The following is an 18,373-nucleotide window of genomic DNA, read 5'->3' as shown; positions in this document are numbered from 1 at the left end:
AATTGCTTAAAATCATTATATTTGACTGTATGTAACACTTAGGTTATTAGAATGCCTATTGCAAACCACTGACTACAGAAACAACTCAGCTTGCTTACCTATCATCACACTTTGCTTCAGCTATTTGTTCTGTAGCATGTTCACTAAATATAATCTGAAATAAATGTTAATTACACTAATGAAACCTTTACATTCATTCAGATCACAATTAAATGGCAGATGCACAGTGATGACCTAGTATTTTTTCCAGAAACTTTCATAAAAATCCATCCAGCACTTTAAGTTTAGTGTACATAAGTGTGATGGAAGAAAAAACAGCTGAACAGACAAAATAATATATCACTTGGGGAGGATATAAGAAGAGGCTAAACCCCTTCTTGGGAGATCCAGATATCAAATTCCATTACTTGCAGACATTTTGTTCATCTAAGTTATTTTTGTTCTCATGTTGCTTCATTGTCTGTCATTATTCCTATATACTATTAGTATTACTTATACAGTGGTATTGGGTGAGTCTGAACACCCATGAACAATATAGAATTAGTAACCAATATGTAAATATCAATTGCTATATTGACTAAAATGTAAATAATTGGGATACACAGTCAGTCTGGGTAAAAGCTAGTGTACTATTTATCTTATGATTATCTTTCTTTTTTAAAGACCTCTGTAATTTGTACATTGTATGTATGTATGTATTAAAGGAGAGGACTTCACTAAGTTGAAACAAGAGGCTTCCAGGAGCCTGAATCCCTCACCTGGTTATTTTTTTGCCTTTCAAGGGCAATAACTCTTAACAAGGAGTTGTGTGGCAATTTTGACTCAAAAAGACTAAGATAGGATCATTTCAGCAGTTGAAAAAAAAAGTTTTTCACTGGATCAAAAATCCCCAGATCGTTTCTATGCAGAACACCTAAGAAACATTCATACTAAGTTTGGTTCTAATTGGTCTTGTAGTTCAGAGGAGAAGAGTTTTGAAAAGTTGTTAACCACAACGACAGAAGATGATGATGACAAGTGATGGCAATAGCTCACATAGCCTTTGGGCAAGGTGAGCTAAAAAGTTGTTTCTAATCCATTTGTTGTTTGAAGAACAATAAAATATGTTTAAACTAACAGTCTATGCAGATATTACTTGAAAATAAAGCATACTATTTGATTAATATCTTTTCTCAAATATTTCAATGCAAACAAAATAAAATCAGTGCTAAAATTTCAATATTTTGCAGGGTTTTTCCGACCCAGTCAGTATATTTTCGCTTTTTATCCTTTGACCTGAAAGATGCTCTTCCATGGAGACGCAAGTCACCTGATCGCAATTCTATTTCCTGATTGGCCTAATACAGATAACATAGTGGCGTTCAAAAAACTGTATCGAAATTGCATGCCATGTGTTATTCCTGAATCAAGGATTTTTATATTTAACTCTTAGCCTAAATGAATTGCAGAAAATTATCAGCAGAAAGAACAAAAGTTTACCGCATCGGCTATCTTCCTTTAAAGATAGTACTTGTTTTCCTGTATTGTGGACCTCAAATAGCCTGGTCATGAAGTCAAGACTCGTTTCTGATCAAATTAAAGTGAAAGATCTGGCTGCAAGATCTCACATGTAGAAATATTTCAGATTCAAAGTTTTAACAAGAATGATATTAATCCCAAAATACAAAAAATGTAATGTATTGAAATCAATGTTAAGAAATAAAACAATAGATTATGTATGGTGAAGTGACATTATAACTTACAGTGCCATGTCCATTAGCTTCAAAGTAAACACCTATATCATACTCCATGGCCTTGTGGTGTAGATGTTTTACTCCGGTCGGTACACATGCAACCGGCACTTTCTACAAAACATCACAAACCTATATTACAAAACATATTGTTTAGAAACTCAATAAAGTTTTAGTTACAAATAAATGACACACCTGATAAGAACACTGCTATATCACTGCTTCAAAAGAAATTCAAAGTACACAATACTGATTCAAAAAGATCTAAATTTACTATAACTGATGAGCAACTTCTCATCTACTGTTAGATATTATCAAATTATTTGTTCATGCACCAGTATTTTAAATATATATTTGACCTTCCCGTAGATAGCAACTTTTCTTCAGCCTTTCTGTATTAATGCAGTTATTCCTTTCAATATAGTCCAATATTTCTCTTAAAACTTCTTTTTTAATTCCAATGAAGTAAAGGTTTACAACAGGAAAGATGGTAAGAAAAGCCATGTTTACTTATCTTCTGGTTACAATAGTTTGTACTGACCAGTTTATTAGTGATATAATCAGTAGAACTTCCATTGGCATATGCTGTTTGAACAAGACCTAAATTGAGCTGTAAGCCAGTTTCATTCACCAATGACTTCAAATAACCTGCAACCTACAATAACAAATAAAGAGCTTTGTGGAGCACATCATGATATGACTGCAGCATGTCAAACTCTGTTCACTTGGGGCAAGTGTGGACACAAAGTTACATTTTGACACATTTAAGCATAGGGACTTACAGTTATTTATGGACACAACAACTGGACCTGTTGGACACAATTTAGCACAACATTTGAAATTCAAATAAACGTTTTCCAAATGCAGCAAAAAATAAAAAAAAGTCTATTGGAATATGGCCTTTTCAGTTCCATATAACTCAAAAAACCGAAAGAGATATCTGAAATCTGATTGAAAAACGCAGGTCTGGATTTTCATATTGAATCAAACAGAAAAAAAAAAAAAAATAGAAATCAACCAAATATAAACTAGAGGCTCTAGAGAGCCTGAATCCCTCACCTGGTAAAAATTTCCTTTTTAGCCTTCTAAAGCAAGAATTCAACATTGGACCCTACTGTATTATTATCACAAGTATCATTTAATAAATAGAGAGCATCTTAGTTTCCCAATTATAAAATAACTCTCTCATAATCAAATAACCAAAATAGTAACCAACAGTAACCAAAATAAATGTTTCATGTGTGGGGCAAAAACCTCCAACAACTAAAGGGCAATGTCCCTAAGGAACAATGTGTTGAAATTTCAAAAAGATCTGATAAATTTTACTCAAGTCATCATAAATAGAGGGGTAAACTAAAGTTAAAAGATGCAGTATTATCAAATTCCTGTCAGTTTATATACGACAGTAACCAAAGTGAATGTGTCAGTACTGTATTATAAAAGTCCTGTCAGTTTATATACCATAGTAACCAAAGTAAACGTGTCATTACTGCATTATAAAAGTCTCATCAGTAGAGATACTACACTACAGTAACCAAAGTAAATGTGTTAGTACTGTATTATCAAATTCCTGTCAGTGGAGATACTACACTACAGTAACCAAAGTAAACGTGTCATTACTACATTATAAAAGTCACCTCAGTAGAGATACTACACTACAGTAACCAAAGTGAATACGTTAGTACTGTATTATCAAATTCCTGTCAGTGGAGATACTACACTACAGTAACCGAAGTAAACCTGTCATTACTGCATTATAAAAGTCCCCTCAGTAGAGATACTACACTACATTAACCAAAGTAAATGTGTTAGTACTGTATTATCAAATTCCTGTCAGTGGAGATACTACACTACAGTAACCGAAGTAAACATGTCATTACTACATTATAAAAGTCCCCTCAGTAGAGATACTACACTACAGTAACCAAAGTAAATGTGTTAGTACTGTATTATCAAATTCCTGTCAGTTTTTATACCATAGTAACCAAAGTAAATGTGTCATTACTGTATTATCAAATTCCCCTTAATAGAGATACTACAATACAGTAACCAAAGTAAATGTGTTAGTACTGTATTTTCAATGTATATCCCTCATTTATGAATATAAATAATTAATGAAATTGAATTTAAATTCAACTAATTATCGTCCATTTTTATTTTTATGTAGGTTCTACTTTTTATTACTGTATGTTAAGGTTGATAATTGATGAAAGAAGATAGAAATTATGCATTTTAACTTCTAACTTACCAGTGTGGCAATCTTGTCACCATCCAGTAAATGGAAACTACCATCTGTAAATATAAACAATCTACATCTGTCATGGAACCTAAAGAGTGTGTGAAAAATGTGTACCTTGTTATAAAAGTAAAAATTCACTGCACACAAGTTACACAGGATATCTGTCAACATGTAGAGAAAACTGTACACAAGACAATACCACATGATATCTGTCTACATGTAAAGGAAAACTTACAGTACAAAAGTCAATATTGCAGGATATTAGACCATATGAAGAGAAAAACTCGCCCTACACAAGTCAATACCACTGGGTATCAGTACGGGATATCGATCTGTCTACATGTAAAGGAAAACTCATCGTACAAAAGTCGATACCACAGGATATCTGTCTACATGAATTGGAAAACTCACTGTACACAAGTCAATATCACAGGATATCAGTACAGGATATCTGTCTACATCTAAAGGAAAACTCACAGTAAAAAAGTCAATATTGCAGGATATCAGACTACTTGTAAAGGAAAACACTGTACAAAAGTCAACATCACATGATATCTGTCTACATGTAGAGGAAAACTCACTATACACAAGTCAATACCACAGAATATCTGTCTACATATAGAGGAAAATTCACTGTACAAGAAGTCAATACCACAGGATAACTGTCTACATGTAGAGAAAACTCACTGTACACAAGTCAATACCACATCATATCTTTCTACATGTAGAGGAAAACTCACCATACAAAAGTCAATATCACATGATATCTGACTACATGTAGAGGAAAACTCACTGTAGGAAAGTCAATACCTTATGATATCTGTCTACATGTAGAGGAAAACTCACTGTAGGAAAGTCAATACCATATGATATCTGTCTACATGTAGAGGAAAACTCACCATACAAAAGTCAATATCACATGACATTTGACTACATGTAGAGGAAAACTCACTGTAGGAAAGTGAATACCATACGATATCTGTCTACATGTAGAGGAAAATTCAATACATAGGATATCTGACTTCATGTAGAGAAAAATTCATGGTACTAAAGTCAACACACAGGATATCTGTCTACATGATATCTATCTACATGTAGAGGAAAACTCACTGTACAAAAGTCAATACCACAGGATATCTGACTACATATAGAGAAAAACTCACTGTACGCAAGTCAATACCACAGGATATCTGACCACATGTACAGTAAAATTCACTGTACTAAAGTCAACACACAGAAAATTTGACTACATGGAGCTATGGCTAATTTTCTTACCAGTTAAATTGTTAGATGGTGATTATGTTTCTGGGTAATGACATTGCTCAAACTTTATAAAACTGTTCTCGTTTCAGCTAAGTACTTCCATCTTTTATTTAACTTAATTAATACTGTAAACAATTTTATTTCTAGGTTTCAGGATATCAGTTGGTTTTGTCTACCATCACTCTGTTAACATGTATTTCATCTAACAAGTACTTACTGATAGTATTCTGTCCACCAAGTACTTACTGACAGTATTCCATCCAGCAAATATTTACTGACAGTGATTCCATCCAACAAGTACTTACTGACAGTATTCCATCCAGCAAATATTTACTGCCAGTGATTCCATCCAGCAACTGACAGTATTCCATCCAGCAAATATTTACTGAGAGTGATTCCATCCAACAAGTACTTACTGACAGTATTCCATCCAGCAAATATTTACTGACAGTGATTCCATCCAACAAGTACTTACTGACAGTATTCCATCCAGCCAATATTTACTGACAGTGATCCCATCCAACAAGTATTTACTGATAATATTCCATCCAGCAAGTACTTACTGACAGTGATTCCATCCAACAAGTACTTACTGACAGTATTCCATCCAACAAGTACTTACTGACAGTGATTCCATCCAACAAATACTTACTGACAGTATTCCATCCAGCAAATATTTACTGACAGTGATTCCATCCAACAAATACTTACTCACAGCTTCTTCCAACAAATACTAACTGACAGTATTCCATCCAGCAAATATTTACTGACAGTGATTCCATCCAGCAAGTACTTACTGACAGTATTCCATCCAGCAAGTACTTACTGACAGTGATTCCATCCAACAAGTACTTACTGACAGTGATTCCATCCAACAAGTACTTACTGACAGTATTCCATCCAGCCAATATTTACTGACAGTGATCCCATCCAACAAGTACTTACTGATAGTATTCCATCCAGCAAGTACTTACTGACAGTGATTCCATCCAACAAGTACTTACTGACAGTATTCCATCCAACAAGTACCTACTGACAGTGATTCCATCCAACAAATACTTACTGAGAGTATTCCATCCAGCAAATATTTACTGACAGTGATTCCATCCAACAAATACTTACTCACAGCTTCTTCCAACAAATACTAACAGACAGTTTTCCATCAAGAAAGTACTTACTGGCAGTGAATTTTTCTAGCTTGCAGAATTTTCCAAAAAATAAATCCCTTACAAAAAAATTAATGGTAATCCTGAATCTAAAAGGAAAACAAGATAAACAACTCTACCTTCATAAATATCTGTAGTTATAGATAAAATTTTACCTTGATCAAAATAATAGAAGACAATTCTATCAGCATCACCATCATATGAGGCATACCTAGTTCCTGGTGTTATATCTAAACCTGTAAACATACATTATAAACCTTCAATCCATTAGAAATTAAACTATCAATTATGTATCTATTTTCATCAAGTTATATGAGATAACCAGATTTGGAACAGTTTAGGGAGAAGCAGATTATAAGTGTAAACTGCCCCATACCATGGTATACTGTTAAAAAGTTAGAAACATTAGTAAAGTATCTTCCTTTTACAGTCATTGACTTTTACTTCTGACCTTGTTGTACTGAAGTAGCCCAGGTAAATACTAGTTTTGTTGAGTGAACTCCTCTATTCAGTTAGTAACAATGGCGCTTAAACTCGGTGATCATTTAAATAGATGCCTCCATTCAAGCAATTTTCCAGCTGAACAAAGGAAATGTTTTCCTGCAAGGTACGAGATTTTTACAAGTAACATAAACTTCTAGAAAACTATAACAAATGAGAATACAGAATGTTTTTATTTGATTTCACCAGTACAAGAGTTTTGTTTCTATCACACTACAGTGCTCCTGCTCAGAATGCTGTTATTTGAACACTGATGTCACCAGTACAAGTGTTTTGTTTCTACCACACTACAGTGCTGCTGCTGAAACTCCTAACAGATAATTTTTTCATGTGAAGGAAAAATTCTCCTACAGCTGTTGAACTGAATGAGTGAAGGTGTCTATTTAAATGAGCACAGTTAAATGACCTTCATTGTTACTTATTCGATAGACAAATTCAATTGGCAAAACTGGTATTTACCTTGGGCTATTCTAGTTCAACAGGGTCAGAGGCCATGATTAACTCATTGTAAAAGACATTAAAAAGTTCTCATCTCCCACTTTATATCATGGCATAGCACTTTTCTAGCCAGTTTTTCAAGAAAATAAAGGACATCCAAGGATGTTTTTAGTTGGAAACAAAGTTTGAATATAAGACAACCTCTAATTATGTATTTGAATAAAAGAAGTCAATGATCAAATGATATTAGAATTACATGTTTAGATGATGAGTATAACTTACCTATAGGTGCTTTCTGTTATGATGAGTGTAACGTACCTATAGGTGCTTTCTGTCATGATGAGTGTAACGTACCTACAGGTGCTTTCTGTTATGATGAGTGTAACGTACCTATAGGTGCTTTCTGTCATGATGAGTATAACGTACCTATAGGTGCTTTCTGTGATGATGAGTGTAACTTACCTATAGGTGCTTTCTGTCATGATGAGTGTAACGTACCTACAGGTGCTTTCTGTTATGATGAGTGTAACGTACCTATAGGTGCTTTCTGTGATGATGAGTGTAACGTACCTATAGGTGTTTTCTGTGATGATGAGTGTAACGTACCTATAGGTGCTTTCTGTCATGATGAATGTAACGTACCTATAGGTGCTTTCTGTCATGATGAGTGTAACTTACCTATAGGTGCTTTCTGTTGAACCTTAACAAAATCTGCACCACACTGAAATACAGTATTACTATATATTGTAGGTTACCAGTTAAAACTCTAAATGTACATTAATGTTATAGATGTATTGCTTATTAAACATATTTTTATAGTTCATCATATAAATTTCTAACATTAAAAAGGTGACTGTTGAAATAAGTTGCTAAGTAACAATTAAGCTGAATTTCATTTTTTTTGCTTTATTTTTTGTCTTCATGCATCACATGCACTGTTTGCAATATTTTTTTGTTTTAAATAAAAACACAAATATGAGAAGTGAATTTTGTGATTTTCAGATCAGCTAGAAATACTTCAATTTTGGGACTAATTTAAATACTGATTAAACCTACCCCTTTACAGACAATCTGACTCAAGTATCACTTTGTGTACGTTGACCTTTACCTGATAGTTAAGTTTTCCTTTTGAACCATCATTCTTTGTATTTTGACCTTTACCTGATAGTTCAGTTTTCCTATTGAACCATCATGCTCTGTATTTTGATCTTTACCTGATAATTCAGTTTTCTTGTTGAACCATCATTCTCTGTGTTTTGACCTTTACCTGATAGTTCAGTTTTCCTGTTGAACCATCATTCTTTGTATTTTGACCTTTACCTGATAATTCAGTTTTCCTCTTGAACCATCATGCACTGTATTTTGACCTTTACCTGATAATTCAGTTTTCCAGTTGAACCATCATGCTCTGTATTTTTACCTTTACCTGATAGTTCAGTTATCCTGTTGAACCACCATTTTCTGTTTTGACCTTTACCTGATAGTTCAGTTTTCCTGTTGAACCATCATTCTCTATGTCTATTTTGATTAGATCATCAATGTGTTTCAGTAGAAGTTTGGATTTATTTCCCCCAACACCATTGGCAGTATCTAACATTAAATGGGGCTTGTAGTGGTTATTCCCCTGTAAAAAAATATTAAATATTCAGAAAGATTCATTAGACATGTAGTATATATGAAAATATAAAAGAAACTGAGAAAAAGATACATGAGCACTGTACAAGAAAAATATTTAAATCCCAGTTAATCAGTCATCCCTCCATCCTATTCATTTAAATCAAAATGCATTAAAATTTGTTACCTGTTTATAAAGAGCTCTAAATGATGTGGTAAGTTTTTGATAATAACCATCCTCTGTAGGTACTCCATAATTGTTGTTAGTGTTAACACATCTCACCATATAGTGTAACTGTGGTGTGGTCAGTAAACCTACAATAGCATAACATGTAGCTGTGGTGTGGTCAGTTAACCTACAATAGCATAACATATAGCTGTGGTGTGGTCAGTTAACTTAAAATAGCATAGCGTGTAGCTGTGGTGTGGTCAGTAAACCTACAATAGCAGAGTATGTAGCTGTGGTGTGGTCAGTTAACCTACAATAGCATAACATATAGCTCTGGTGTGGTCAGTTAACCTACAATAGCATAACATGTAGCTGTGCTGTGGTCAGTTAACCTACAATAGCATAACATATAGCTGTGGTGTGGTCAGTTAACTTAAAATAGCATAGTGTGTAGCTGTGGTGTGGTCAGTTAACCTACCATAGCATAACATGTAACTGTGCTGTGGTCAGTTAACCTACAATAGTATAACATATAGCTGTGATGTGGTCAGTTAACTTAAAATAGCATAGCGTGTAGCTGTGGTGTGGTCAGTAAACCTACAATAGCATATGGTGTAGCTGTGGTGTGGTCAGTAAACCTACAATAGCATAACATGTAGCTGTGGTGTGGTCAATTAACTTAAAATAGCATAGTGTGTAGCTGTGGTGTGGTCAGTAAACCTACAATAGCATAACATGTAGCTGTGCTGTGGTCAGTTAACCTACAATAGCATAACATATAGCTGTGGTGTGGTCGGTTAACTTAAAATAGCATAGCGTGTAGCTGTGGTGTGTCAGTAAACCTACAATAGCATAACATATAGCTGTGGTGTGGTCAGTTAACTTACAGTAGCATAACATGTAGCTGTGCTGTGGTCAGTTAACCTAAAATAGCATATCATGTAACTGTGGTGTGGTCAGTTAACTTACAATAGCATAACATGTAACTGTGGTGTGGTAAGAAAACTTACAATAGCATAACATGTAGCTGTGGTGTGGTCAGAAAACTTACAATAGCATAACATGTAACTGTGGTGTGGTCAGTAAACCTGCAATAGCATACCATGTAACTGTGGTGTGGTCAGTAAACCTACAATAGCAGAACCTGTGGCTGTGGTGTGGTCAGTTAACCTAAAATAGCATAGTATGTAGCTACGGTGTGGTCAGTAAACCTACAATAGCATAACATATAGCTGTGGTGTGGTCAGTTAACTTAAAATAACATAGCATGTAGCTGTGGTGTGGTCAGTAAACCTACAATAGCATAACATATAGCTGTGGTGTGGTCAGTTAACTTAAAATAGCATAGCATGTAGCTGTGGTGTGGTCAGTAAACCTACAATAGAATAACATATAGCTGTGGTGTGGTCAGTTAACTTAAAATAGCATAGCATGTAGCTGTGGTGTGGTCAGTAAACCTACAATAGCATAACATATAGCTGTGGTGTGGTCAGTTAACTTAAAATAGCATAGCATGTAGCTGTGGTGTGGTCAGTAAACCTACAATAGAATAACATGTAGCTGTGGTGTGGTCAGTTAACTTAAAATAGCATAGCATGTAGCTGTGGTGTGGTCAGTAAACCTACAATAGAATAACATGTAGCTGTGGTGTGGTCAGTTAACTTACAATAGCATAACATATAGCTGTGGTATGGTCAGTAAACCTACAGTAGCATAACATGTAGCTGTGGTGTGGTCAGTTAACTTAAAATAGCATGACGTTTAGGTGTGGTGTGGTCAGTTAACTTAAAATAGCATAGTGTGTAGGTGTGGTGTGGTCAATAAACCTACAATAGCATAACATGTAGCTGTGGTGTGGTCAGTTAACTTACAATAGCATAACATATAGCTGTGGTGTGGTCAGTAAACCTACAATAGCATAACATATAGCTGTGGTGTGGTCAGTTAACTTACAATAGCATAACATGTAACTGTGGTGCGGTGACTTAAGTTACAAAGATATTGACTAATGGAATGTGTAGACTGTCTTTGCCCATTTGAACATTAGGATCAATATAATACCACCTTCATTAACTTAATTATAACTATACGATACAAAGTTATATTGAGTCTATTGTTGTATATGATAATCTCCTACCAAAATCTTGGTATTGTCCTCCAGCTGCTGTAATGCCTTCTTGTACTGCTTTGGCTAAGGGTATACTGCTGGGTCTGAAAATATAGAATTTTCAAAATTACCAATAGTGATAATATTCACCGGTAATTAGAAGTGAAATAATGAATAGGTATATCAAAATAATTTTGTTAATTCAGATATTTATCTACCAACTAATGAGTGTTTTAATTATCCTAGGAGAGTTGTAAAGTTAAAGGTAAGTTGATCATGTGACCCCTAGCTTGTGTCCCTAACAAATACAACATGTTAAGTAAAGGTAAGTTGATCATGTGACCCCTAGCTTGTATCCATGACAAAGACAACATGTAAAGATAAGCTGATCATGTGACCCCTAGCTTGTGTCCCTAACAAATACAACATGTTAAGTAAAGGTAAGTTGATCATGTGACCCCTAGCTTGTATCCATGACAAAGACAACATGTAAAGATAAGCTGATCATGTGACCCCCTAGCTTGTGTCCCTAACAAATACAACATGTAAAGTAAAGGAAAGTTGATCATGTGAGCCCTAGCTTGTATCCATGACAAAGACAACATGTAAAGTAAAGGTTAGTTGATCGTGTGACCCCTAGCTTGTGTCCCTAACAAAGACTAAATGTAAAGTAAAGATACGTTGATCATGTGAGCCCTAGCTTGTATCCCTAGCAAAGACAACAGGTAAAGTAAAGGTAAGTTGATCATGTGAGCCCTAGCTTGTATCCATGACAAAGACAACATGTAAAGTAAAGGTTAGTTGATTGTGTGACCCCTAGCTTGTGTCCCTAACAAATACAACATGTAAAGTAAAGGAAAGTTGATCATGTGACCCCTAGCTTGTATCCCTAGCAAAGACAACAGGTAAAGTAAAGGTTAGTTCATCATGTGAGCCCTAGCTTGTATCCATGACAAAGACAACATGTAAAGTAAAGGTTAGTTGATTGTGTGACCCATAGCTTGTGTCCCTAACAAAGACTAAATGTAAAGTAAAGGTAAGTTGATCATGTGACCCCTAGCTTGTATCCCTAACAAAGACAACATGTAAAGTAAAGGTAAGTTGATCATGTGACCCCTAGCTTGTATCCATGACAAAGACAACATGTAAAGATAAGCTGATCATGTGACCCCCTAGCTTGTGTCCTTAACAAATACAACATGTAAAGTAAAGGAAAGTTGATCATGTGAGCCCTAGCCTGTATCCATGACAAAGACAACATGTAAAGTAAAGGTTAGTTGATCGTGTGACCCCTAGCTTGTGTCCCTAACAAAGACTAAATGTAAAGTAAAGATAAGTTGATCATATGAGCCCTAGCTTGTGTCCCTAACAAAGACTAAATGTAAAGTAAAGGTAAGTTGATCATGTGAGCCCTAGCTTGTATCCATGACAAAGACAACATGTAAAGTAAAGATTAGTTGATTGTGTGACCCCTAGCTTGTGTCCCTAACAAAGACTAAATGTAAAGTAAAGGTAAGTTGATCATGTGACCCCTAGCTTGTATCCATGACAAAGACAACATGTAAAGATAAGCTGATCATGTGACCCCCTAGCTTGTGTCCCTAACAAATACAACATGTAAAGTAAAGGAAAGTTGATCATGTGACCCCTAGCTTGTATCCATGACAAAGACAACATGTAAAGTAAAGGTTAGTTGATCGTGTGACCCCTAGCTTGTGTCCCTAACAAAGACTAAATGTAAAGTAAAGATAAGTTGATCATATGAGCCCTAGCTTGTATCCCTAGCAAAGACAACAGGTAAAGTAAAGGTAAGTTGATCATGTGAGCCCTAGCTTGTATCCATGATAAAGACAACATGTAAAGTAAAGGTTAGTTGATTGTGTGACCCCTAGCTTGTGTCCCTAACAAAGACTAAATGTAAAGTAAAGATAAGTTGATCATGTGAGCCCTAGCTTGTATCCCTAGCAAATACAACATGTAAAGTAAAGGTAAGTTGATCATGTGAGCCCTAGCTTGTATCCATGACAAAGACAACATGTAAAGTAAAGGTTAGTTGATTGTGTGACCCCTAGCTTGTGTCCCTAACAAAGACTCAATGTAAAGTAAAGGTAAGTTGATCATGTGACCCCTAGCTTGTATCCCTAACAAAGACAACAGGTAAAGTAAAGGTTAGTTGATCATATGACCCCCTAGCTTGTGTCCCTAACAAAGACAACAGGTAAAGTAAAGGTAAGTTGATCATGTGACCCCTAGCTTGTGTCCCTAACAAAGACAACAGGTAAAGTAAAGGTTAGTTGATTGTGTGACCCCTAGCTTGTGTCCCTAACAAAGACTAAATGTAAAGTAAAGATAAGTTGATCATGTGAGCCCTAGCTTGTATCCATGACAAATACATCATGTAAAGTAAAGGTAAGTTGATCATGTGACCCCTAGCATAAGTCCCTAGCAATGACAAAAGGCAAAATTAAGGTAAGTTCATCACATGACCTTACCTAGTGTCCCTAGCAAAGACAACAGGTAAAGTAAAGGTCAGTTGATCATGTGACCCCCTAGCTTGTGTCCCTAACAAATACAACATGTAAAGTAAAAGTAAGTTGATCATGTGACCCCTAGCTTGTGTCCCTAAGAAAGACAACATGTAAAGTATAGGTTAGTTGATCATATGACCCCTAGCTTGTGTCCCTAACAAAGACAACATGTAAAGTAAAGGTAAGTTGATCATGGGACCCCTAGCTTGTGTCCTTAACAAAGACAACAGGTAAAGTAAAGGTTAGTTGATCATATGAGCCCTAGCTTGTATCCATGACAAAGACAACAGGTAAAGTAAATGTTAGTTGATTATTTGACCCCTAGCTTGTATCCATGACAAAGACAACATGTAAAGTTAAGGTAAGCTGATCAAATAATCCTTACCTTGTGTCCCTAGCAAAGAAAACATTAGCTGGTTGCTTCAAATCAATACCACAGTTCTGTGTAATACTCCTGACTTCTGATACTACACCATCGTCACTGTAACAAAAATAGTATTTCATAATACAAGCCATTCCATTAAAACATAAGAGGCGTGGGAGAAGGCAATTTTTAAACTTGTAAATGAATGGTTGTCAGAACTTTTGATAAATGGAATAAAATACAAAATGTATCTAGAAATAGCTTTAAATTACTTCAATGGGTGAGTACCCTGGCAAAAAGGCCTCCCTAAAGTACCTTATTGATTTCAATGGAATAGCCTTAAACAAATACCAGACCAATTAATTGAAACTATGCCATAATCAAAAGAATCTATCACAACAGCATGTTCTTTACAGTACATTGTTTATACTGGTAATTACTAACTGTATAGTTCGTTCATTTGTGCACATGATACATATTTCAGTATTTAAGACTCAATGGTCATTTTTGATCTGTGCATCAATTAACATAGATGAACTGATATTCAAAACTTGATTGATTGTGACATAGACTTAATACTTCTATATATTACGGACAATTTATAATATCAATACAACAATTTAACATCGCTAAAGTAGACAGATTCCATAAGTATAGTTTATTGTTTGACAAAGTGATGTTTCAGTAAAGTAAAACTTCAAATTCAATAGACTGTGAGTGGGGCATATGCATGAAAGAGATATGGAACTGTGAAGTATTGATACTAATGCAAATACACACCAAATACAGTTGACTTTGTACAACTGATTCATGTTTAAATGACCTTATCAGAAAACTTATTATCAAAATTTTAACAAGAAATTTCAAAGTCAATAGACAATGACTGCAGGGGCATAGGCATAAATTGATATAGATATGAGATAAAATGATGCTAATGACAAATATGATTGACTGAGCACATGTAGTTCATATCAAACTGACCTAAACAGAAAACTTAACTTGAAAATCTTAACAGGAAATCTAAACTTTCAAAAGTTAGTAGACCGTGACTGCCGGGGCATATACATTAAATGGATATAGAATTGTAATGAAATGATGCTAATGCAACTGCATACCAAATATGATTGACCTAGCACAAGTGAGTCATATCAAACTGACCTTATCAGAAAACTAAACAAGTGGGTCATATCAAACTGATCTTATCAGAAAACTAAACAAGTGGGTCATATCAAACTGATCTCATCAGAAAACTAAACATCAAAATCTTAATGTGGACTGATGCTGATGCTGAAAAAATGATAACAGTCTTGTCTTTTGCTCACAGGTAAGAAAAAAAAACAACTGTTTTGTAAGAGCCAAGGTTGCTCATAACTCACAACCACTTCAATTACAATTTCTGTTAATACCAAACCATATGTTAATCTTCATATATTTTACTTAGATATGTAAAGCTTTGGGGTTAAAATCTATATTATGTTTACAAAAATTGTTGACAGACAAAACTTTTTTAAGTATTACAATGGATTCCACTGTTACCTGTTAATTGCAAAGAAACTTAAAGAACAAAAACATTTCCCTATTTATACACATAAACAATTCCTCTTAATTGCATTAATATTTTTCAAAATTTACTCAAAATGTACTTAATGGATAAAACAATAATACATTGTTAGTGATATACCTCAGTTTTACCAAGGATTTTGTTTTGACAACATTATTTTCTCTATCTTTTGACTAGCTATAGACACTATGACAGTACGACAGGAATATAATTAGATATGATAAAAGAATACTTCCCACTTAAACATTGAAAATATTAAGTATTTTCCTTGATAATTTCTGTTAATTGCTTATTCCTGTTAATAGCATATTTTTTTCCTGACAATAGGCTATGTGATCAAGAGGAATCCACTGTAAAAGGCATCCACATCCTCAATCTCCCAATAAATTGTAAAACAGCATACCATGTTATATAAATATTTATCACTGGTGCCCATCTAACTGAATTTAAAAAAAATAAATGTCAATCAGATGCCAGTTATCCTATCAGTCAGCTTGACATTAAGATTTCATAGGAAGTTCACTACTGATACCAGATAAATATAGTAATGTCATCATACCTTACATTAGCTAACTGTGTAGCCATATTCTCCCAGGAGGACTCCAGCATTTCACCAAAAGGATCTACAAGTTTGACCCCATTATCTTCTTCAGGATTGTGTGAGGCAGTTATCATTACACCAATAGTAGCTACAATAGAAATACCTCCTATTTAGATCCATTTTATGTTGTTGATTTTAACATTTGATGAAATTGATAAGCGGTCATTTTTTTTATTGATTACATGTATTTGTGAATCAGTTTATCATAATGATCCTAAAATAAACATACTAAAAGAACAGCATTCCAATGTCCCCTGTATAAAATAAAGTGAGGAAAACTTTAAATCCACTGAAATTTTCTAAATCCAAGGGCTGTAACTTCTGTAAAAATCAATCAACCACAACCAAAATCAAACTTAATCTGTAACTTCTCATAGTAAGACTACTGGTACATACAAAAGATAAAAACAATTGGTAAAAGCATTACAAAAAAAAGGTGCAGAAAACTGTAAATTCTTTGAAAATCCAAGGCCTATAACTTCCATAAAAATCATTCAACCGTAACCATGTCGAACTAAATCTGTAACTCTTCATAATAAGGCTACATACCAAAAACAAACTTATTTGGTAGGATCATTACCAATTAAAGTGCTGATAGCACTGGCGGTTTTTGATTCATGTGAAAATTGTAGCATGAAAATTGTAGCATGAACAAAATTTCAAAGATTAAGTAATTAATTATGATACATTGAATACTATTGATACTATTAAGACCTGTCCTTTTTGTTTAAACTGTCAATCTACTGATACAACTTCACACATATTTACATATTTTGTTCATTTCACCTTTTTCCCCAATTTTAAATCTATCCAATAGTTAATGTGCATTTACATTTAAAAGCTATATTAACAGAGTATTTATCCTACAAAATAATTATACTTAAATAAAACAAATATCAGCTTAAGATAGTAATTTCCTAACACAAGATTTTCAAAAACTAGACACTTTTATCAATTTGAATTGTTTCGCCAATTTTAATTGGTTGAAATCACTGCACTTCACTTCCTGTTTGTAAATGGTAAAAAATATTACTGATAGGATGGATAATTTGACTTATAAGTGTGTTAAAATATCGAACACATTTTATCCTTCCAGACACATCACTGCAAGATATAAGTTTCCTAAATGTAAATTTATAACTAAATATCTTTCAATTCTAAAAAGGAGTCCCTCAAATCTTGAGTTGATATGAAGACTAGATCTTAATTTTATTTGCAGAAATAATAGAATATTATTGAGCCAATAAATTGCAAGAAACATATTTACTTATTATAAAAGAGGTGTTGAATGATAGTAAAGGAATTAAATTTTGACTATATTTTTGTGTAATGTTCAGAAATAGTAAGAAAGTTCCAGTAATAGACTGGTGACATAAGGTATTTTGATCCTGAAGGATCAAAAACCCAAAAACAGTGTGGAAAGCGTGGAAGGATGGATGGATGCCTGGCATTTCCATGTCCCCTCTCGACGCATTGCGGGTGACAAATATCAAAACTTCATTGGTATACTTATAATTCACTTTAATGAAATATATGGCAATAACAATAAGTTAAATACAGATAAAATATATAAGGATTTATCTTGACTTAACTTCAATGTTCACACTTTTAAAATTTATCCTAAACAGGTACCTAAATCAAACCATAATTTGTTTACTACCTTTGAATTTACCTTTTTTCATTTTTGATCTCAATACAGCTAATATTCCCATTCTAAACATAACATGTTCCAAGTCTTCTCCCCTGGAATTACACCAATAAACAATTGTTAGTATACCTTTTTTATAACATGTATAAAGCCCAATTATATCACTTCACATATATGATCTATTCATGTTTCTTTTTATTAAGTACATTGTAGCTTTCATATGTTTGCTTAAAAGGATAATTTAATATATTTTCAATTTTTTCTATTGAAAATAAAAGAAACTTGAATTATTCATACTGTATAACCCTTGAGGCTACAGCTACATGTACACTTCCCCATTATACTCTATATAAAGACAATATTCAATAGCTGAATTTCATATTATACTAAATATATTTTATTACTATGAGATTTCCAGCTAGGTGTAGACTGTAACAGTTGAGA

The 18,373-nt window shown here is 33.9% G+C and overlaps 1 protein-coding gene across 1 annotated transcript in view; it reads right to left on the bottom strand.

Annotated features, from left to right (window-relative positions):
• LOC148623200 (phosphoacetylglucosamine mutase-like) overlaps positions 1 to 18,373 on the bottom strand; it is a 29,674-nt gene that overhangs the window by 5,600 nt on the left and 5,701 nt on the right. The window contains exons 2-13 of the mRNA XM_088573827.1: positions 17,954 to 18,024; positions 16,240 to 16,369; positions 14,141 to 14,236; positions 11,258 to 11,331; positions 9,139 to 9,266; positions 8,815 to 8,961; positions 8,016 to 8,058; positions 6,554 to 6,634; positions 3,979 to 4,022; positions 2,272 to 2,385; positions 1,743 to 1,844; positions 99 to 154 (exon numbers count right to left, since the gene is read on the bottom strand). Coding sequence (XP_088429953.1) covers positions 99 to 154; positions 1,743 to 1,844; positions 2,272 to 2,385; positions 3,979 to 4,022; positions 6,554 to 6,634; positions 8,016 to 8,058; positions 8,815 to 8,961; positions 9,139 to 9,266; positions 11,258 to 11,331; positions 14,141 to 14,236; positions 16,240 to 16,369; positions 17,954 to 18,024 — 1,086 coding nt within the window. The remainder of the gene's footprint in view (positions 1 to 98; positions 155 to 1,742; positions 1,845 to 2,271; positions 2,386 to 3,978; positions 4,023 to 6,553; positions 6,635 to 8,015; positions 8,059 to 8,814; positions 8,962 to 9,138; positions 9,267 to 11,257; positions 11,332 to 14,140; positions 14,237 to 16,239; positions 16,370 to 17,953; positions 18,025 to 18,373) is intronic.

Source organism: Perna viridis, chromosome 3 (assembly GCF_037379345.1).
Source record: "Perna viridis isolate PV_CMFRI_1.1 ecotype Kerala chromosome 3, ASM3737934v1, whole genome shotgun sequence".
Taxonomy (NCBI): Eukaryota; Metazoa; Mollusca; class Bivalvia; order Mytilida; family Mytilidae; genus Perna; species Perna viridis.
Note: the sequence above shows the minus strand (reverse complement) of the source record. Positions and strands in the feature narration are given on the sequence as shown.